Raw genomic sequence first — 21928 nt, 5'->3', positions numbered from 1 at the left:
GGGCTTGCACCTAAGAGGGCACCTGGCACACAGTAGGCCCCTATTGATTCTTTTGTCCCCTAGCAGCAGAGACCTGAGGTGTTCCAGTTAGAAGAGGGGTCTACAGAAGCTCCGCCCTCCCAGACTCCCTCCCAGGACACAGGACTTAGGGGTGTGAGCTGGGCAAGGGGAGGCCCCGATGGCCCCTACACTGAGCTCTCCCTGAAGAGGACCTGAGAAATCTCTGCCCTGAGCACTTGCCAGGCAGTCCAGTGGCAATATGTAGGCCCGCCCTCCCCGTTGCGTAGCCATCTCACAAGAACAGGGAATTTCCCCTCATTCCCATCATTGGGGTGCCAGGGCAAACAAACAGCCTAATCCAGATGAGCCCGGGGCCACGATCACAGGCTCTTTGGGGGGTTTTCTCTTTATTTCTAGCAGTTTTGAGAAGGCTGAAGTAATTGGTATTCCACACAGGTTAATAGAATTGCTGCCTCCTCGGTATTATGCCTTAATGTCCTTTATCGCATAGCAAGTTGGAATTAATCGCCCCTCTCCATCCCTTTTCCCACCGAAACCGATTACCAGTCTGTCTGCCGGTTAAAGTCATTTTGTGGCAGCTCTTGGCTCCTTTCCACTTCCCTGGGAATCTTTCTGATCAGAGCCAAAGAGCAAGGAGGGGTGAGAAATCCATTTGTACCGAGAGGGGATCTCCTGTTGAGAACTTATTTCCCTCCCTGCACAGAGGAAGGAGCACGTCCAGCCCCCGGCCGGCACAGCTGACGGAGCCCCCTGTCGCTGAGAGCATTCAAGGAGGCAGAATGGCCATATGTCAGCGGTGGGAACGAGGATTCCTGCACTGGTGGGAGGAAGAGCAGGCCTTTGCCACCTGGTGCCTGGAGTCGAGTCCGTGACTCGAAGCTTCCAGGGTCTTGTTTTCTGACTTTGGGTTTACAGTTCTCTCTGTGACTTCCAAGTTGGAAAGATTCTGTGAAGTCGCGGTCCTAACATCGGGCCGTTTAGGGTTAGGTACGTTTTTGTTTTGTTTTGTTAAGCCTCACTGATGATATTTTTCCCACTGCTTTTCAGAGAAAGTGGGAGGAAGGGAGGGAGGGAGGGAGAGAGCGAGAGAAACATCGATGTGAGAGAGACACATCGACTGGTTGCCTCCTTCATGAGCCTGGACTGGGGTTGTGGAGTGAACCCTCAACCCAGGTATGTGCCCTTGATCGGGAATCAAACCCGCGACCCTTGGGTGCATGGGCTGACGGTCTAACCACTCAGCACACCGGCCAGGGCTAGGTTTAAGTACTTTCAAATTGTGTGTTTTAAGATTCCAAGACCCTCTCCTGGAATTGGAGATTCTGTTCTGTGATCCTGAGGCTCTTTTATGATTCCGTGAGCCTCTGAAGCTGCAGTTCTGTGCCGTGACCAGGTCTGGGAGGGCTTTGCTGAGGCTGCCTTGGGCGTGTGGCCTCCGGCCAGGCCAGCTCCGGCCTCAGTTTTTCCCCATTTATGAAATGTGAGATTTGGAGCAGAAGGCCTCCAGGGCCTGACCTCCCGTTGTGCTCTGCCTGCAGCCCCTGTGGGCACCTTCTGAGCATCCCCCCACAGCGCCTGCACTCGCCACCCCCCAGCATCTCAGGGGACCTAGAAGCTTTTCCCACCTGAGCCAAGCCCCTTGTCCACCTGCCCACATCCCTCTCCCATTCCAGCAGGGAGGCAACCCGCTCTCCTCCAGAGTCCCAGCAGGAGAACCAGTGGGGTGGTGGTAAAAAAAATACGCCAGATCATTGGCAAGAGCTCTGTGGCCTTTTTGCTCTCTACAGTTCACCATTTAATTTCAACCTCTATAATACCCTTTCATTCTCAGCCCCTCCCCGAGGGTGTAGTTATCGGTTGTTAGTCCCATTTTATAGATGAGGAAACTGAGGCTCTCAGAGGTTAACTCACCTGTAGTCACACTGGTTGTGCCAGGACCCTGCGTCTCACAGCCTCAGGCCACCCGAGTTGACCCTAGCCTAGGTAGCCCGAGGTGGTCAGTGTTATGAGGAAGCTGGGGGCCCTCGGCCATCCTCCTAGGAATCCCCTACCTGGAGGGTTGTAGCCCCCCCGACACACACACACACACACACACACACACACACACACACACACTTTCCTGCTGGGACCGATCCCTGGGCTGTTCAAGGACTTTGGAGAACGGAACCCATTTCCTTCCAAAAGCACAAAGAAGCCAAAAAAGAAACCACCTTCTCCATCTGCCCTTAGAATCTACCTTCTTCTGGGTCAAACAAGATTTCTCAAGGTGGGCTTCCCCAGCCCCTCCTGGCTGCCGCCAAAGTCACCCCTTTTCCGAGGTTCAACTTAAAGGCTCCCTGCTCGGCCCCAGCCCCTCAGCAGCCTCGCTCACAGCGAGTGGAGGTTCAGAGACCCCTGGGTTCAGCACCCTTGTTTCCGGGCTGGGGCGCTGAGGCCTGAAGAGGGGAGATGCCTGTCTGAGGTCACACAGTGGCCGCACCACCCTCGATTCTGATCAGGACCATCTGATCTGGTTCTGGGTTGTGACTGTTATATCTGAATCCCTGGCTCCTCGGCTTGGCCGTAAACTGTGAGGGAAGGTCCGCCTCTCATCTTTTTATTTTCTTGTAGAGCATTAGGGATAAGATCACCCGGGTTCTGGTTCTGCCTTGAGCTCTAGGACCTTGGGAGAGTCCACTGAGGACTTTCCCTCCTCACCTCTCAAAAATGGTGATGCCCCCACCTCACAGAGCTGCTGGGCCTGGGGGCTCTAACCTGCTACTCAGCACTGCATCCCCTCGGGATCCCCGTCCTGCAGATTTCCTGTGGACCCTGCTGAGGCCTGACCAGTCTCTCTGTCCCCCTAACATGGTTCTCCTCTGTGGCCCCTGACGTCAGCCCCCTTCCCCTGTCTCCATGGAGCACCTGCCCTGAGCCACTCGGGGGCTCTGATGTCCTCCTCACCCAGTAGCACACCAGCTGCCCCTCCTAGGAGCAGGTGCCGACCACGCAGGCTCGCAGCGCTCAGCCCTGCCTACACACCGGAGTGCCCTCCACATTCCCTTCCCTCTCCACCTGGGGAGGCACCCGGGGCAGGCTTGTGAGTGGTGCACATGGAACCTGGCTCCTTTTTTAACCGGACGGCCAAGGGGTCTGGGCTGCCTGCCACTACATGAGCCAGTTAAGCAGAGACAGGGTTGAATCATATATGAGCATTTATTCCAATAATGCGGGCAGGATGGGAGAGTAGCAGGTCATCCACAAAAATCTGCTCTCCCCTCCCCATACGCCAGCTGCTTATATTGGGTAGAAGGGCACAGATTATGTGGGAGAGTAAGAATTACAGGCATGGGAAAGGAGGCAAGGTATAATGGTTACAGGTAGCAGGCAATGCGGGCTGGGGGGTGGGGGGGTGCCTCTGGGCACCTCCGGGGCAGATTACAGGCAGTAGGGGCTGGGGGTTGCGAAGGGTGAGTGCTTCCAGGACTAGATTGTTTATCTTTCCATAATAGTAGCAGTTCTTGGGAAAGGAGGATGGACTGCATTCCGAGGTTAGCTCCCATGACCCAGGGTACACAGCTCTCAGCCAGGTTAGAATGCGCTTTCTCTAATTAGAACAGTACAGTCATGGTTAACAGAGCGTAATTAATATTTCTTATAATGGTAGCTAGTTCCCAATATTCTATTTCTACCTCTAACACTTTCTCCTCTCATGACTAGATGAGGAGACTGAGGCACAGGGAGGGTAAGGGACTCGTCTGAGGTCACTCCAGAGGTCAAGGGCAGCCTGAGGAGTGCCCAGGATTCCAAGGCCCACGCCATTCCAAGGCTCCTTCACCCCCCCAAACCCTAGCCTGGGTTTGTGGCACTTCCCCAGAGGAGCCCTGGGAAGGGCTTTCCCACAGCCCAGAGCCCAGCTACAGTGAGAGGGGAAGGTTGGCATCTCCTGAGGCCGGCTTCATGGCGGTAGCTGAGCCGCTGGCGGGATGGCTCATGAGCCCGCACCAGTTTGGTGGAGGACTCCCTGGCCTCCTCAGACTGCCAGCAGGGAGATGAGTGCTGTCCAGCAGGGCCCTAGATCTTCACCTGGACACCGCCAGCCAGGGTGGGCGCAGCCTGGAAGGGCTGGCTGCAGACACTGCCCAGGTCTGACCCCCCAAAACTATGGCGACAGAATAAACACCTTTTGGAGAACTGAGCTTGCTAACGTTCTGCCCTTGGTGCTCTGGGCCCCGCAGGCCCGGGGCCGGGGCTCCACTCCTGTGGTCTTGTTGGAAGTGGGAGGCGTTGTCAGACCCATCAGCACTGGTGCTTGCGTGGCCTGGATGCGTGGGGAGGGTTTTCCCAGTGAGATGGAGGAGTCTGCTGCTGGTGGCGCTGCACAAGCCCAGGCACCTGCTGGGACAGCCCTCGGTCTGTCCGTGACGGTTGAGCGGATGTGGAGGCGGAGCAGCCAGGGATGCAGAGCGGGCGCATGTAGCAGGGCAGCTTGACATGGTCCTTAGTACCTGCTGAGACACGTGGTCACGCCCTGGGGGAGACGGGAACCCAGTAGAAGAAGGAAAGATGGCTTTCAGATGATGGGGAGGCCTCAGCAGGGCAGTGGCTACTGACTCTGGATGTACAGCCCCCAACCTGGAGCCACAGGAGGGAACGGGGCGGCCGGGGACCGAGCCATGGTTCCCTCCCTCTGCCAGCCTCACCCGGAGCCCCGGAGGGTAATACCATACCTCAAAAGGAAAGGAACCTAGAGATCGTCTTGTCCAACCAGTTATTTCGTGGGGGAAGCAAGGCATAGAGAAGAAGGAGGAAAGGTCACATGGGAGAGCCGGGCCCCCAGCCAGGGGTGGGAGAACCCAATCCTAATCCCATTCACAGTGAAATACTCTTTAATAAATTGATTTCAGAGAGGAAGGGAGAGGGAGAGAGAGATAGAAACATCAATGATGAGAGAGAGGCATTGATTGGCTGCCTCCTGCATGCTCCCCACTGGGGATCAAGCCCGCAACCTGGGCATACCTGGAATGGAACCATGACCTCCTGGTTCATAGGTCAATGCTCAACCACTGAGCCACACTGGCCAGGCCGCAATGAAATAATCTTAACCTTTCTTCAAGTAAAAGCCAGCAGCTTCTCTGGCACAGGCCTAAGCAGCTTCACAGAGTGACGCCCTCACCCTCAGGCTTCCTGCGGGGCCAGCGAGGAGCTGGGGTGGTGGAAAGCTCACACCAGCCTCCTGAGCAGCAAGCCCTGGGCCAGCACAGAGGGCGTGCCCCTGAGAGACCCCCCAGTCTCAGGAGATGGACTTCCCAATAACCGGGTGTCGCTGTCCTTTACCACCAGGGTGGCCCAGTGGGGCTCCTCCTGGGAACGCTTCTCCGTCCAGCCTAATTGGTGAAATCATTTGCATTTTCCACTTAGCCAGGGCTGCTTCCCAGCGTGGTCAGCCACTGCCTCACGGCCAGAGTGCTGACTGCCTGAGGATGGGAGGAAGGACTCTCCCTCATTCACTCCCTCACACCTCCAGGCGGAGGGGCAGGAATGACTGGCCTGTCTCCCCAAACCCCATCTAGGCTGCCGACTGAGACACAGTCCCTGGTAGGGATGGAAGGGGGCGGGGGGCATCCACAGCTCACTGGCAGGTCTGACTCATGCAGCCCTGCCCTGCGTGGGTTCTCGGGCCCCTCTGGCCTGGCCTCCTCACCCCTGGCTGCAGGGCTCTGTCCTGGGAGCCCTGGGTTCCCCACTTGAAGCCAGTGGGGAGGAAGGTAGCAGAACCCAGAGAGGCCTGCCCGATGTCACCCTCTCCTCCCACTGAGGGCTGCCAGGGCAGGAGAACAGGGCCCGGAAGGTGGGGGCCTTGGCAGGCTCTCGGGTCTGCCTGAGGGAAGTGGAACCATGGAACCCCCCACCCCCAGCTCAGGAAGGTCCCATGGTCAGAGGGGGCTGAGTCCCCACTGGGGCCAGCAAGTGCTCCGGCCCGAGTGGAGGGGCAGGTGGCTGGGAGCCAGGCCGGCTCTGGCTGGGGGTCGCTGGGGCTTTGCAGCCTCCTGTCCTCTGGAGCCTTCTACGCTAAGGATACCCTGCGTCTCCCTCTGGCTGGTTCCTTGAGACCTAAAATCCTAATGCCAAGTGGGTGGCCCAAATCCAGGTGGGCAGGCCTAGCCTAAAAGATGGGCAGAGCCATGGGTATGCTCTGTGTCCGGCCTGCTCCTCTAAGCGGCACCCCTGCACGGTGCAGACGCCAGCCGGGACCCGGGCGGATTCCCCCCTCCTCTCCCACACCCATTCCCCCACCCCCCCAGCTGTCACTGCCCAGTACCTCCTGCATCACAAATCACTGGGACAGGAAGACCCCTTTGTCGTCGGTCCCTCGGAGACGCTCGTCTTCCCCGTGGCGACAGGGAGTCCCACATACCCCAGCGAGGGCTTGGACCTCCCTTGGTGACAGGGCTGGGGTCGGGCAGGGTCCGAGAGCAGCTGGGCTGTGCTGGGGCCTGGAGGAGGGCCGTGGCCGTGGGAAGCCCCAGGTGACCTTTCCGGAGGGGCCTCAGGCAGCACCATGAACCACAACCATCTGTGTCTTAAAGTTACAGACCCGGAATGTCCGCTGTCGGGGGTCCTTAAAGGTTTGTCCCCATGAGGAAACTGAGGCCAGAGTGGGAGGAGGTCACACGGCCTGGCAAAGGGGCGGGGCCATCGGTATTCTGTGAGCACCTTGGTGTCAGACCCTGTGTGTGGCCCTGTGAGGGGGATGCTGCGATGAAGGGAATGCTGGGGAGGCATAACCGAGGGAGGGGCCAGGTGACACCCAGGCCGAGGACACTGCCCAGTTTAAAAGCGAGGATGCCCTCACCAGAGGGGCCGCTCACACTCGCCCTTTACTCTTTCATCGTCTCCAACCCTTCACAGGCTCACCCCGCCCGCTCATTTCCTCTTTCTCCCTCGGTGGGAGGAGAGGCCGGGCGAGGAAGCAGACTCAGATGTCACCTGCTGAGGCAGGCGTCCTCAAACTACGGCCCGCGGGCCACAGGCGGGTGTTTTTGCCGTTTTGTTTTTTTACTTCAAAATAAGATATGTGCAGTGTGCATAGGAATTTGTTCAAAGTTTTTTTTTAAACTATAGTCCGGCCCTCCAACGGTCTGAGGGACAGTGAACTGGCCCCCTGTTTAAAAAGTTTGAGGACCCCTGTCTGAGGGATGGTGGAGGCCGGAGCCCGGAGCCCGCCAGGCCCCCCGGAACCTGGAGCTGAGCCCCGCCGACCGCACTCTGTGGGTGTCGGGACACTGTGGGAACTGTTGGCTTCTCTGGTACCACCAAGACCTGGAGTCTGACTGCCAGTGTGTGGACTGAGACACTGCGCCCTGTGGGGATGGAAGGTGGGGGCATCCACAGCTCACTGCCAGGTCTGACTCCTGCAGTGGCTGTCCTGAGTCCATCCCGGGGCCGAGGGCGAGTCCCTGTCACAGGGCGGAGGGTGCGCGGACCCGAGTGGCGCAGTCTCAGAACCTCGGGTTACTAGAGAGTGAGAACCGTAAACCCAAGGATCTGTTTTAAATGTTCTGTTAGTCCCTCGGGACCCTCACACCCAGGGTTGTCAGGAACATCACACACCTGGGGAGGCGCCAGGGTCAGGTGTGACCCACGGCTGCCGAGAGCCGGGTGTCACGGCCCCACCAGGCCTGTGGGCGGAAATGGGGAGACAGCTGCTGAGGTTCCTTCCCCTCCTGCTTCCAGTCGTGCAGCTCCCGTTCACGTTGGGGTTTCACTGGGAACAAGGGTTCCTCTGCTTAAAATCAAGAGCAAGTTCTCCGGGCCCTGCTGGGCCGCAGCTCCGTGCCAGGCCCCGCCGCAGCCTGGGGGGACGGCTGGCTCTGGCGGTGGGCGAGTGGGCGCAGGGGAGGGGGCTCCCCGAGGGGGTGCAGGTTGCTCCGGGCCACCGGCTCCTCCCCCTCTCACTCCTGCTGTGTTGTTGCCGAAGCCAGAGAACACTCGGGGTCTGTCGTCCGTTGACTGGGGTGACAGTTTAATAGTAGCTTCCTGGGCTGTCATTTAAATCTGCCTGCCAGGTTAGCAGGCCAGAGGCGGGCTGGCACGCCCCCTGCCCCCACCCCGGATCTTCCTTCTGCTGGCAGCGGTTGTCCTGGCAACGCCAGGGTCTGGCGAGCTCTGGGGAAGGGTAACCATGGGGGGAGCAGCCCTTTCATCTCCCCGGTTCGGGTACAAGTGGCCCAGCTGTCTGAGGGCTGGGCTGCAGGGCCGGAGCCAGGCCACCCGGAGCCAGGCTGCAGCGCTGGTCCAGGCCGGGAGAGGAAGTGGGAGCAGATGAGTCCCTCTGTGCCCTGACCTCCAGCGTGGGGCTTGACATCTCTGCCCTCTCGGGCTCCCGCCTGCCCTGGGAGGGGAGGGGACATGCCCACTGTTGAGCTGGCATCCCCCTTGCCTATGGGTCTCCGCCCTCACAGAATATTCCCCGGGGCCCACAGCCTGTCTGCAGAAACCAGAGGGCAGACAGAGCCTGCATCCCTGACGCCTCGTCTTCCTGTCCCGTGTGGCCTGGTATCAATCCCCCTCCCCCATGCTGGGCTCTCCTCTGGACATGTCCCTGCTCTGAGGACTGGGGTGACCCCAGCGGTGTGGTGTCTCGTCAGCTTCACTCTGGGCCAGGTACTCTGGGAATGCCGTCTCCTGTAGTCACTGCTGGGTGGAGCCGGCCCAGGGACAGAAAACTGGATACGAGCGTCTGCTGTGCGACCGTAGGCCCGTCTTTCCCCTCTCCGGGCCTCATCTGTAGAATGAGGGGCGTGCACTGCAGCGGTGTTTCCCGGGGTGTGGTTCGTTAGACCACTGGCTTCTTGGGAAAATGACCTACGTGGCAACCAGAAAAGAAGTTGCGTGGCTAACAGGTTTGGGAAGTGCTGGAGGAAGAGAAGTCAACTCGATACCTTTACTGTAGGCTTTCTCGGGGCTGTAGTAAGCCAGTGGGCATCCTGCACCTCCAAGAGGGAAAATAAGTGTCTTATCCCAAACATCCGGGGGGTGGCCACCTGCTCCATGCCCTGCCCTCTGCCCTCCTCCTCCTCTGCTAGGAAGGCCCAGCAGCTGAGAGCCGTAAGTCTGGCTGGCTGCCAGGAGGCAGCCCTGTGCTGAGCAGAGGCTGGTGTCTCTGGGTGAGCTCAGGAAAAGCTGCCCCTGCGCCGGGCTCTGAGGAGGGGGCCAGGTGCAGGTGGGGCGAGCTGGCCCTGGCCGGGGGAGCTCCCAGGTCCCCCACCCTGCCTGGCCATTCTGCTCCACACCCCAGGCCCTGTGACCCTGGAATGGCCTTCATCGCTCTCCTCACTCCCACAGCGTGGCTGACTCCTCTTCCTTGAATGCGGTTTCTTCCTCCTGGAAGCCTTTCCTGACCCCTAGACGTGGTGGGACCGGGAGTCAGAATCTCTGGGTGCAGGTGCAGGTGCAGGTGCAGCCCTCCCACGGACAGTGCTGTGACTCTGAGCAGCCACTTCCTTCTGCCCCTGGTTTTTTCTGGCTTATAGAACAGCCGGGCTCACAGAGGCCTTCGAGGCTCTGACAGGACAGAGCCCTGTGACTGCCGAGAGGAAGCCACACCACGCGGTTCCGCCTGGCAGCCCAGGCTAACCTTTGTCTCGAAGCCCCCTGGATGCGCCGGGGCGGGGGGATGAGCGTGGGAGGGGAATGACAGTGTGAAGGACCCATATTGTCTCGGGGAGGGATGCCTCTGGGGGTGGGGAAGCTGGCAGGTGCTGAGTGATCATCATAATTCCACAAGATCATAGACTCTGGGTACGGAGAGGGGCCGAAGATGCAGTCGGCACCACACCTCCATTTCCATAGGAGGAGGTAGGCCCTCCTCTGTGACCGATGGGCCCAAGGTCACACCCAGCAGCTGGGGCTGCTGGCCTCACACCCCTCAAGCTTGCGCCTTTATGCTTTTCAGTTTATGCACTGGCACCATCCTTAGCCCATTCACCAGCAAACCTGTGTGGTGAAGCAGGGATATTAGCCCCGGATGCAGATGAAGAAAGCGAGGCTCAGCCCTAGCCGGTTTGGCTCAGTGGATAGAGCGTCGGCCTGTGGACTAAAGGGTCCTGGGTTCGATTCCGGTCAAGGGAACATGCCTGCGTTTCGGGCTCAATCCCCAGTGGGGGGCGTGCAAGAGGCAGCCGATCAATGATTCTCTCTCATCATGGATGTTTCTCTCTCTCTCTCTCCCTCTCCCTTCCCCTCTGAAATAACATATTAAAAAAAAAAGAAAGAAAGCAAGCAAAGGCTCAGAGAAGTTCTATAACTTGCAAAAGGTCATGCAGCCCACAGGTGGCAGAGCATCGCCCGTCTGGCCACGGACTGCCTGACACTTCCCTTGGCCAGTTTTCTTGTTATAAATAGCCATTCCCACTTCCTTTGTCCTGGATTTCCCATTCTCCCCCCCTTGGCCTGTGGAATCCCAAGCCCTTTGTGGCAGCTCATCTGTTGCCATGGCACCAGATTATGATGTCGCAGACCCTGGATGATTACATACTGCTCCTGGGCTGTGGAGTACAGGGACTCACAGAGGTGGGCATTGTCCAAGGGGCGACTGGCATGGAGGGACATGAATCCCTGGAAACAGGGAGCCACGGCCTCCCGCCCAGCTGGGGAATCACCCCGGGAGCCGGAGCCAAGAGGGGGGGGGGCTGGCATGGCTTGTCCGACGGCCTCGGAAGACTGCCCAGCCCTCATGGCTTGGCAGTGCTGACGCAGCCGCTTGACGAGGGGCTGTCGGGCTCAAGTCCCTGAACAACCGGCACCGGGCGCTTGCTCGGTCCTCCAGGGGAGCCTTTTTGCCTTTTCTGTGTCCGTGCTGCCTGGGAAGCCACCGGCCCCACTTGCCCAGAGAGGGAAGGAACTGGCCCAGGGTCACCCGGGGAGGAGGCGGCCGTGCCCGGACTCAGTCTCAGCTCTGACCCCAAATCCCTCCGCATTGTTAACTCTTCAGACGGGCCCATCAAGGTGGGTTAGTCTAGTCCCCGACCTAAAATGGCATGCTGCCCGCCTCCGTTTCCCCAGGACAGCCCAGGAGCAGAGCACGCGTTGACATAAGCCCAGGTTCATCTGTCCACACTTGTGGGCACAATCCAGGAGAACACCTCATGCAGGCACCTCCGGGCTGTGTTGATCTGCCGGGACCGGTGGCTCCGGGAACCCAGTCACACTGCACCTGCCACTCCGGGGTCCTCACTCTCAGCCTGGTATGCTGAGATGGCTGAGGGCCTTAGTGGAGGGAGCCTAAGCTTTGGCAGCTGCCACATGGAATTGAAATCCCACTTCTGCCACCACCACCCTCACCTCTTTGAGCCTCAATTTCCTCTTGTGTAAAATGGGATTAACAGCAGCTACCCAGGGCATCTGACTGTGAGGTCGAATTGTGGCCCTGCTTTCACCCACATGTGACCTTGGGCATGTAATTTAGCACCCCTGGATTTTCCCATGTGCCGAGCGGGACAAATGGGCCCCTTGTCGTGGCGTTTCCTGGAAAAGGGCCTCGCACGGAGACTGGCACACAGGACACACTCGGGGAATGTGGGGAATGTAGAACGGGGATGTTTCTCTTTTGGATGCTGAGCTTCTGTTGGAGAAAACACCCTGCTGTCCCTGTGGGAAATGCCCGGTGCTGTGGCTCATCCCTGTCCTTACTTTCAGGTGACTATGGACCTGATTTACCTAAAGGTGGTATTGATGTCTGTGACCTACCACGCCCCGAGGTGCCGGGCTCGGGAGGGCTGCTCAGGCTCCTGGCCTGGAGTCAGGACGGCTGGCTCTGATCCCAGCCTGCTGTTTCCCTGGGCTGACCCTCCCCTCTCTGAGCCTCAGGCTCCCCATCTGCAGGTGGATTCTGATTCCTCCGGTTTCTTCCAGCCCTGCACAAAGGTGTTCTTCTATGGAAAGTGTGGAGAAAACATCCTAGGATGCAGATATACCACAAGGATTCCACTGAAAAGAGAGGCAGGCCCAGCCGGTATGGCTCAGTGGTTGAGCATCAACCTATGAACCAGGAGGTCACGGTTTGATTCCTGGCCAGGGCACATGCCTGGGTTGTGGGCTCGATCCCCAGTAGGGGGCATGTAGGAGGCAGCTGATCAATGATTCTATCTAATCATTGATGTTTCTATGTCTCTCTCCCTCTCCCTTCCTCTCTGAAATAAATAAAAATGTATATTTTAAAAAACGAAAGAAGAGAGAGGCAAAAATAGGATGGATTCAGGAAACCCAGTCATGTTGCTCCAGAGGCAGCCAGAGGCCTGTGGGAGGATGGACATAATCCAAGGTCGGCCACTGGGAAGGAGCTTCTGGGGAGAGGGGGAGCCCTGGCCCAGGATGTGTGAGCAGAGGCTGGGCAGCTGTCTGTGCTCCCACTGGGCCCGAGCCCCCACTGAGAGCTACCCCGTCAGGCCCTGTGCTGAATGTGACATGGCACCTACACGGGAGCATCGGGCCAGTGAAGGGACAGGGAGAAGGGCACCCTTTTGGACCCCGTGTTCCTGTCCCAGTTCCGCTCCCAGCTGGGAGAGCTCAGCCTGCTACATCATCCCCCACGAGGCCACGGAACACCCCATTTCCTTTGCTTCTAATTAAGACTTCAGACCATGAAAACAGCAATAGCTGCTACTTACCGAGCATCTGCTGTGTGCCAGGATCTCTGCTGCGTGTTCCTCATACATTACAACTTGCTTCCTTCTTCAGAGCCCTTTGCTTCCTTCTTCCCATCCTATATAATAAAAGCCTAATATGCAAATAGACTGAACGGCAGAATGACCGGTCGCTATGACGCGCACTGACCACCAGGGGGAAGATGCTCAACGCAGGAGCTGCCCCCCCCCCCCGCACCCCCCATCCCCCGCCGCCAGCACAGCGGCGGTGACGGGAGCCTCTCCCACCTCTGTGGTAGTTGGACATCCCCCGAGGGCTCCCGGATTGCAAGAGGGCACAGGCTGGGCTAAGGGACCCACCCCCCCACACACCCCGAGTAGGAGGCAGTAGGATTTTCATGCACCGGGCCTCTAGTTATATAGATAAGAAAACAGAGGCTCAGAGGTTAACAACCCCAATGTCAGACAGATCAGAGGCAGAGCTGGGATTCAAACCCCCCGTGTGGAGGCCTCCCCCCACCCCCAGACTGGAAGCACCCTGGGGACAGAGACTGATTTGGGTGTCTTGCCCAGTAGATTCTCTTTCCACCACTCTGAACAGAGGATATCTCATTAATCTTGTCATAAAACAATCATTCGCCTTTGATTTATTATCACCAGCTTTCTGGTGCTTACAGACGAGGCCTTGACTTTGGTCTGGTTGGGGGAGCAGGTGAAGGGACCGAGAACTGGCGGAAGGGGCTAAAGCATCTGCCCTGGGTGGTCAGGGAAGACTTCCTGGAGGCCGTGACAGTGGAACTAGACTTTGGGGGAAGAGAGAGCAGTGATAAGGGAACAGGCCTGCCCTGGTGGATGGATCCTGTCTCACTCGTTGGACTTAGCTCTGAATTTGGAGGGCAGGACAGGTGTCCCCTGTCTCCATCTGGTGCTCGGTAAAAGCCTTTCCCTCCTGTCCTCTCCCCTCGGTCGATGGGGCTCCCTGTGACAGAGGGGGCCACGGAAGGCCCTGTGGCCCAGTGCATTCTGGTCACCCCGCGGTCGCCTGTCCTACAAAAGCTTCCTGTGCCCAGCAGGCCCCTCACGCTCTTCTCCTGGCCCCACAGCCAAGAAGACGTGTATGGACACCGACTTCACCTGCGACAACGGCCACTGCATCCCCGAGCGGTGGAAGTGTGACGGCGAGGAGGAATGTTCCGACGGCTCCGATGAGTTCCAGGCCACTTGCCGTGAGTCCTGTCCCTCGGGCTGGGGGTGGGGGGGTCCTGGGCTTCGGTTTCCTCGTCAGATCTTCCTTGTTGGGAGGTTGGGAGGCTCAAGTAAGGTGGTCTGTCCAACACAGCCCCGGACTCACTCGGCGCTGTGCCCGCAGGGGCTCCTGGCAAACAGCAGGTGAATCCAGTAGCTGGTGTCCAGCTTCCTGCTTCGGGCTGTCTTCACAGCTCCCTGGCACACCGGGCCCGGCTCCTGCAGTGCCAGGTGCTTCCAAAAGAGCCCCTCTGAGCCTTCTGCCCAGAAGTTGCCATAGCACATCCTCCAGGCCCCCTCCCCCCACCCGCCTCCCCCACTACTTTTTTGAGGACTTCTAATCATAATTCTAATAATACCAATGACGGCTGGTGCTTATGAAGCATGTATTGTGTGCCAGGCACCGTGCTAAGCTCTTTGTATACATTAATTCCTCTTACCCCCACAGCAGCCTCATGAGGCAGGGACTGTCACTTTCTGATTTTTACAAAGGAGGACACCGAGGCTCAGAGAGGTTGAGTGACTTGCCTAGGGCTCCCCAGCCAGGACTTTGAGGCCTCGGTTCTTTCCTCTGCCCTGGGCAGCTCTGCCCAGGTCCCGGCCTCCATGGCAGGCTGGCAGCAGCCCAGGCAGCAGGGTGAGTGGAAGGCAGAGCTGAGCCCCGGGCCTGCCCCACACTCAGGGCTTTGTCTCTCGGTGATTTCTTTTCCAGGCTCTAATCCTCAAAGCAAACTTACACCAGGCAGGTCATTCTGTGACATTTGTTAAATTAAAAAGGGAGATGGGAAGGGGGCGGGGAAGGACCCAGTGGTCCTGGAGGCTGAGCTTCATCCGAGTGAGCCTGAGACAAAAGATGGGGGCTGAGGGGAGGGGGGGAGGTTAACCATGTGGAGGATGTGGGGCTGGGGGGGACCTGCAGTCACAGCCCCACATCCTGTTAGGGGTCCCAGTTGTCCCAGAGGCGGAGGCAGGGACAATGGAGGCCAGCGTCCCATCTAGTCCCATCGAGGGCTGAGCTAGTGATAACTGGGTTTCCTTGTCTCCTAGCAACAGAGCTACCAGTCTCAGAGTGAGAAAGAGAAAGGGAGAGAGAGAGTGAGAGCAAGAGCAACCCAGCCTAAGACAGGGCCCCCCTAGCTCCCTTCCCTTTTGCCGGCCTTCCCTGCATTGCCCCAGGCCCGGTCCTTTCCTCACCCAGCAGGTAGCCAGCCCCAGCGCTGCCCTGGGGGTGCCTGGGCAGGGGGCAGCCGGCTCATTGTCTTGAGCTTCAAAAGGAACAAAGCCCAGCCACACCCACTGTGACTGTCATCCTGAGGACAACCTGGGAAAGGGGGTGGGATGGATCCCCGTGTAGAGAGAAGAAAACAGGCTGGAACAGGTTCGCCCCTTGCCCAAGGCTGCCCAGCTAACAAGGGGCAGAGCCAGTGCAGCCCCGTGTGGTGCGTGGGTGCGTTTGGGGAGGGGGCTGTGGCCACAGGGGGCGTTTCCACAGCTGCAGTCAGCCTGCTGGGCCATCCAGCCCTCACACCAGCCGTTGCCCTGGACCCGGGGCAGAAAGGGGGTGGGGGGAGCTGCATCACCGTTATTATGGGGATTATGGGGATCGGTCTTGCTGCCTGAGAGCAGCAACTCCTCTGTGTTGGTGTCCCTTTTCATCCTCCTCCTGCCGCCAGGGTCCTGCCCACCCTGCTCTCTGGGGCTGCCTCCCTGCGCTGCCCGCCCCTCCCTCGCCTGCCCTGCCCCGCTTCCCCGTCTTTGTCCCTTTTGCCCCTTCAGCACTTGCTGCCTCCCCGCCCTGGGCCTGCTTCTCCCCCAGCTCTGCGGCCTTGCTTCCCAGACGCTCAGGTGTCCATGGCTGGTCTGCCTCCCGTGACCACAGGCTCCCAGGCTCCCTGAGGCCTGAGAGAGCACCCGTGGGAGCGCAGCCAAGGCTGCACCCCGGGAGGGAGGAGCCCAGCTCTCTGGGTCCTCCCAGTGATGACTCTGAGGTCCTCTGTGCGCCCTGGTTCCTAACATCCCAGAATTCCAAAGACCATGATTCTAAGATTCCTAGACTCGGGATTCTGAGACACTCTTTCTCCCTTGCCTGTGCCCAGCTGGGACACGAGCCCAGGACCCCACTTCTGGTGCAGAGTTGCATGGTCAGAGGTGGACAAGGCCTATGGGCGGGGAGGACTGCCTGGAGGAGGTGAGCCAGGAGGGGACCTCGAGGGTCAGGCAGCATTGGGGGTCCTGGTAGCAGGCTTCCTGACTGAACAAGAACCCCGCAGCCAATCCGCTGCCCATTGAATTGGTGTTGTCATAGCAACCTTCACAGCCTACCAGGTTTCTGGGGATTGTGCCAGCTCCCAGGATTCAGCCCCCTCCCCGCCCCCTCAAAGAAAGACCGTAGGCAGTAGTAAAATGTGGTGAGTATGGTGTTTGATATATTTGGGTTCAGGTCCTCTAACCTGTGAGGCCTCAGGCAAATTGCCCAATCTCCCTGGGCCTCAGCTTATTCATCTTTAAAATGGGGGTAATGGTATCTGCCTTACAGGGGATGTGAGAATCAAATGAAAAACTGCACACAAAGTGTCAGTGCTGCAGTAATGGCAGTGTTACTTTTATTATTATACTAGAGGCCCGGTGCACGACATTTGTGCACTGGGGGGGGGGGGGGGTCTCCTCAGCCCAGCCTGCGCCCTCTCACAGTTCGGGACCCCTCGGGGGATGTCTGCCTGCAGCTTAGGCCCGCTCCCTGCCATCACCGCTGCACTCACCAGCCAGAAGCCGGGCTTGCTGCTCCTCTGCGTGAGCCGGCTTCTAGCTAAGCAGCGCTCCGCCTGTGGGAGCGCACTGACCACCAGGGGCAGCTCCTGCATTGAGCGTCTGCCCCCTGGTGGTCAGTGCATGTCATAGCAACCAGTCGTTCCGCCAATTGGTCAATTTGTATATTAGGGTTTTATTATATAGGATTTTTACTCTCCCTCACATACCCCAGTTTAAAATCTTAGAATAGTATAAGTGAGGGGGGTTGCATCAAAAGGGAAAGGGATCTGGGAGCAGCCCCCATCCCTGCATTTCTCCACTACAACTGGGGTTTCTCCCAGCTCTTTCCTCTGGTTCTGGATCCTGTCTATCAAACACAGCCAGGAGTCACAGTAGGAAAGCCTGGGACATTTGCCTAATGAAAGTGGCATTTCAGCTCTAATTATAGCTCACTTGATTGGGGAAGGCTCAGACCCACCTTCAGGCATCTGGAGCGGTGGGAGGTGGGGAGTTTGGTTCAAGGTGAATGAGTTGCAATTCTTGGTGCTGCTTATTGAAGATGAGGTTTTATGCCTGAATCTTAGAACCTTCCCACCTGAAAGCAGACCTCACTGATTAACCAAGAGTACCTTCCTATCTGTAATAATAAACGCTGAATATGCTAATTAGCACTTGGCCCCCGTGTAACCACCCCTCTGCACAGGCAGCTGGACACTGATAGTTCCCAGGGCCTGAGCTCTGTCCCCTTGGAGCCGGCAATCCCCACTTGGAGGTCGGCCGCCCTTGAGCCGCACGTGACCTGACACACAGACGTGCTGGCTCAATAAGCAGCCGCCAAGTACTTTCATTCTCTTATTCAACAGACATTCCCCTTTTTATTAATTTGTGAGCTTATGAATTAGAGAAAGTACCCATGGGTTTGGATTTCTGGGGCAGATTCTCTGGGAATGTATGAATGCCTCCAGCCCCTCCAGCGTGCAGTCGGGCCCTCGCCAGCTGTGCAGGATTCCCGATGTCTGAGACGGTGGGTTCCTCGCTCCTGCCTCTCAGAACCTGGGGATACTTGAACAGCATGCTGAAGGCTTCCCTCAGGCATCTGTCTCAGAGAGACAGACAGAGACAGGCACCTGCGTTCTGGGCTGGGGGGCTGGGGGCTGGGGGCTGGGGGCTGACCGTGGTGGGCCATGATAACGTGCATCCCCAGGGGTGAGACCAGGGCCCTCCCAGCCCTTTGCATTTGCCTTTAATGAACTAAAACAAGGGCCATTCTCTTTTGAGCTTAGAGTTTCTTGCAGGTTCTGAGAGTAGGCATTTCCATGTGTCTCCCATTTAAACCACCCACCAAATCTAGAAGACTGTGTAACCCGTTTTCAGACCAGAGGAGCCGGAGTGCAGAGGTTAAGCGATTTGCTGAAGGAACCCCAAAGCCCAGGCTCTATCGCCGACCTCATGCTGCCGAGGCCTTTGGCTTCGGTCCTCCTGAAAGTGGGCGTCGGACGGCCATCTGCCATCTTGCAGACCCTGCCCGAGCCTCCTTCCTTCAGTACCTTCTCCCACCCCGGCATGCCGGGGAGACTGACAGGGGCGGGGACCCAAGGGGCCTGCTTTTCTCTTGTGGCGATTACGTGCACCAAAGTCAAGCAGTGCATTTGGAGGTGAGTCCTGGGATGGACGACCAGCTCTGCCCCTCGCTGCACGACTTTAAGCAAGCGACTCACCCTCCCCAGGCTTGGCTCTCCTGGTCGTAGGGTGAAGGTAATGACGGCACCCCCTCATAAGGAGACTCTGCACTTCCCAGGGCCTGCAGCAAGCGGCCTGGCCCCGGAGCCCGGAGAGCACGGTGCGTGTCCTGGCTTTGGGGCAGAGCCACGTCACAGCAGAGACAGGGAGGTTCCGGGAGAGACGGGTCGCCGGAACAGCCAGCATCCCATAGCCTCAGCAGGTCCCTTCCCCTCTCGGACCTCTGTCTCCTGTCGCTCTAACGGCTCCATGTGACCGCCAAGACCCCCGGAGTCTGCGTTCCAGCATGGCGCCTTGGCCCTCCGAGGGCAGGAGGGCTGCTGTCAGGCGCTGCCGAACCCTCGAGAGCCTATAATTAGAGCTGCCTATTTAGGGACACAGCAAATGTCTTATTAATTATAAAGAAAGGAAGCGGACGGGTTGTTTAATCATTGTCCTTGCTGAAAGGTTATGCAATTAACTGTATAGTCACTAAAAGTTCAAGCGGCTGCCTGCTGCGCTGGGGTCTGCAGGACCAAGCCCCAGAGGGGGTGCGGGTGGTCGAGGGACCGTCCACCCCCTGGGATTTGGGGCAGAGTCTGGAGCTGGTTCTGAGCCACTTCTCCACCCGCAGGAGCCGTGGGTTTGGTGGGAAGGGCTCTGCCTCTCGCCGCTGTGCCTTTTTGCCATGACTTGGTCTCTCGGAGCCTCCGTTTCCTCATCTGCAACATAGGATGAGGGACCACTACCCCGCTCCACTCCAGGGGCAATGCTGACATGACCATCTTTATGAATGGTGCCCCTGGAGTTTACGCTCACAGCCTGCAGGGCCTGCTTCCCTGGCAGGTGAGGGTGAGTGAGATGGGGGAGCGTCAAATGCTCAGCGTGGAGCAGGCCGACACACTGCAGGTGCTCAGTGCATATGACTTCCTTCCAGCTCCCCCGTGAGGTGGCTTCCTGAGGCCTGGTTCAGGGATACACGGTCGCCTTGTTCCTCCATCCCATTGCTCTCTCCGGGCTTGCAAACATATAGAACATTGCTATGATTTTTCTGGGAGTGAATTTAAAAGAGATGAAGTAGCCTATATCTTTTGAACTTGCAGAATGGTAACCTGGGGGGCGGGGTTCCAAAGGGGTGCTGGGAATCACTGGGGTGGGGAATTTGCTAAAATACAGATTCCTGACTCTGCCCTCGAAGTCTGGATTCAGCCAAGTATGGGCTGGGACATTTCCAACAGCCGCCACCCCTCACCCCTTAGACAGGACTCTGGGAAATGCTGCTGGCCCCAGCTCCCTGTGTTGTGAGGGGCCCCGAAGGGGAAGTGCTTACTGAGGTCCACAGTGTGTCAGTGATAGAGGCGCCCTCTCCCAACTCCCAGGCCCCTCACCACCCTGCACTGCAGCCCCAAGGTCGCCCCAGACTCGACACAACAGTTACTTGTTAAGGGAAATTTCTGTAACATGAATCCTGTATTCCCGAAGGGTTGCCTTGTATTCCATGAAATGTAGTCCCAGGGATAACTTTGGGGTCCATCCTGGGGACCAAGGAAGTCCTCTCTCATGGCACAGCAGTGTTTGGAGGCCAGGACTCAGACACCCCATCTTGTCTGTGCCCTTTTCTCCATCCCTTGTGGAAGTAAGAAGAGCACGAACTAGTCTGAGATCAGAGAGAAGAGTGAGGGTCAGGCAACAGTAACCCACTGCTTTCCAGGACAGTGGACTGTCCGGCTGCAGGCACCAGACGCAGCTGACTCTGAGTCCTCACTCCGTGCCTAACCAGCTGTGTGATTACCACCATGTCTGGTGCAGAGCAGTGCTCGGTAGATACTGGCCGAGAGAATAAACCAGTCCTCCTCGGTTACCTGTGGATCAGTATCAATCAGTGCACACTGGGCTGAGCGTTCCAGTCCTAAGTTCTTCCCAGACATTAGCTTAGTCCTCATAACCATCCTATGTGGTGAGGAATAGTATTATCCCCACGTTAATGGCATAGAGATAAGGATGATTGGCTAAGGTAGCGACCGAGCTGGGATTTGAACCCAGGCAGCCAGGCTCCTTGATGTCTGTGCCACAGGATAATCCTCCCCCTGCTGAGTTTTTGTGAAGAAGAAGACTACGCCTGGCACATCCTAGAGACCATTGTGTTCAGGAGCCAGCCGCCGGGGTCTCAGCGGCGTCTGCCTTGGCCGGGTCTGCCCCACGGGTCATCCTGAGATGCTCGGGATGAACGCCATCCCTAGCTCCGATCAGGGTTCTCATTCTTTCTTCCAAATTGAGAATCCAGCCTGGGGCTTCGGGCCCCTGATTGCGTCAGTCTCTGATTGCAGCTGCAGTAATTACAGCTGTGTGGTCCCGCTGGGCCCTGCCACAGGCGGCTGCTCTCAGCAGCGGCTCCCACCATTGCCGGGAGAGCGAGTTGGAGGGGGTGAGTTGTAAGGGGGGTGGGAAGGGGGGGGCTGTGAAGGCCTTGGTGAACCCTTCAGATCTATAGGTTTGGACCAATGAGTCACTGATCTGGAAGGCAAACTGAGACCCAAATGGGGCATGTCTTGCCCAAGGACACAGCTGGGAAACGGCAGAGACACATGCAGGGCATGGCAGCTCGGTGTTGCTGGAGCTTAAAGGGGAGGTTTGGACGGAGGGGACGTGGGGCCATCAAAGTAGGCAGGAGTTGGCCGGATCCAGGAGGCTGGAGCGCCAGGGACGAGGGGGGCATTAGGTAGGGCAGTGGTGGCGTCAGATACAGGATTCAGAAAGTCTTCAGGACAGACAGGGCTTCTCAGATGAAGAAACCAGACACATGAGACAGGAAGGCTGTGGTGGATTCCCAGGGCCTCGGGCCAGATGGCTGGGGCCAAGCAATGGGGCTGGTTGGCACGGGGCCCTGTGTCCTCCTTGGCCAACCCAGGCACATGTGTCTGTCTCCACAGCCAAGCAGGTGTGTCCTGAAGAGAAGCTGAGCTGCGGACCCACCAGCCACAAGTGTGTGCCCGCCTCGTGGCGCTGCGACGGGGAGAAGGACTGCGAGAGCGGAGCGGACGAGGCTGGCTGTGCCACCTGTGAGTCGGGGTCGGCTCCCCAGGGTCTGCGCAGCAGGGCCAGGCAGCCCCCGGGGGCGTGGTCGGTGGGAGGAGGGGGTGATGATCCGGACACGAGTGATGGCCAGGCACTTTGGAGACACTGTTTTCTTTCATCCTCACAACCACCTCACAAGCAGTCATGATCATTCCCATGTTATGGGTGAGGAAACTGAGGCTCAGACAAGTGAGGAAAAGTACTCAAGGCTGAGTGATGATGGAACTGAGATTCAAATTCAGGTCTGGACAGCAAAGCCCATGAGTGTTTTTTTACCATGCCTGACATTTGCTCATCCATTCCATGTCTCTGCCGGTCCCCGAGCACGGACAGGGAGAACAGATGGGACGGTAGCAAGAAATGGCGGCGGCCTGGGCCGGGGCACCGGTAGTGTGCGGGGCAGGGGTGGGGAGAGGACAGATTCCCGAGGTGTGAAGGACTGTTGCTGAAATCTCAGATTCGAGCGCCGCGTCACAGGGCAGAGAAGACATTGC

General features: G+C 58.1%; 1 protein-coding gene across 11 annotated transcripts in view; it reads left to right on the top strand.

The window, feature by feature from the left end:
* Positions 1–21928, top strand: part of LRP8 (LDL receptor related protein 8) — a 75712-nt gene that overhangs the window by 22693 nt on the left and 31091 nt on the right. For all 11 annotated transcript variants that reach the window (XM_079778305.1, XM_079778306.1, XM_079778309.1 and 8 more), the window contains exons 3-4: positions 13751–13873; positions 21290–21418. In XM_079778305.1, the coding sequence (XP_079634431.1) occupies positions 13751–13873; positions 21290–21418 (252 nt within the window). The remainder of the gene's footprint in view (positions 1–13750; positions 13874–21289; positions 21419–21928) is intronic.

The sequence above is a fragment of the Cnephaeus nilssonii genome (assembly GCF_951640355.1).
Source record: "Cnephaeus nilssonii genome assembly, chromosome: 7".
In the NCBI taxonomy this organism is placed as follows: Eukaryota; Metazoa; Chordata; class Mammalia; order Chiroptera; family Vespertilionidae; genus Cnephaeus; species Cnephaeus nilssonii.
The sequence above is the reverse complement of the archived record's forward strand: the minus strand, read 5'-3'. Positions and strand labels throughout refer to the sequence as shown.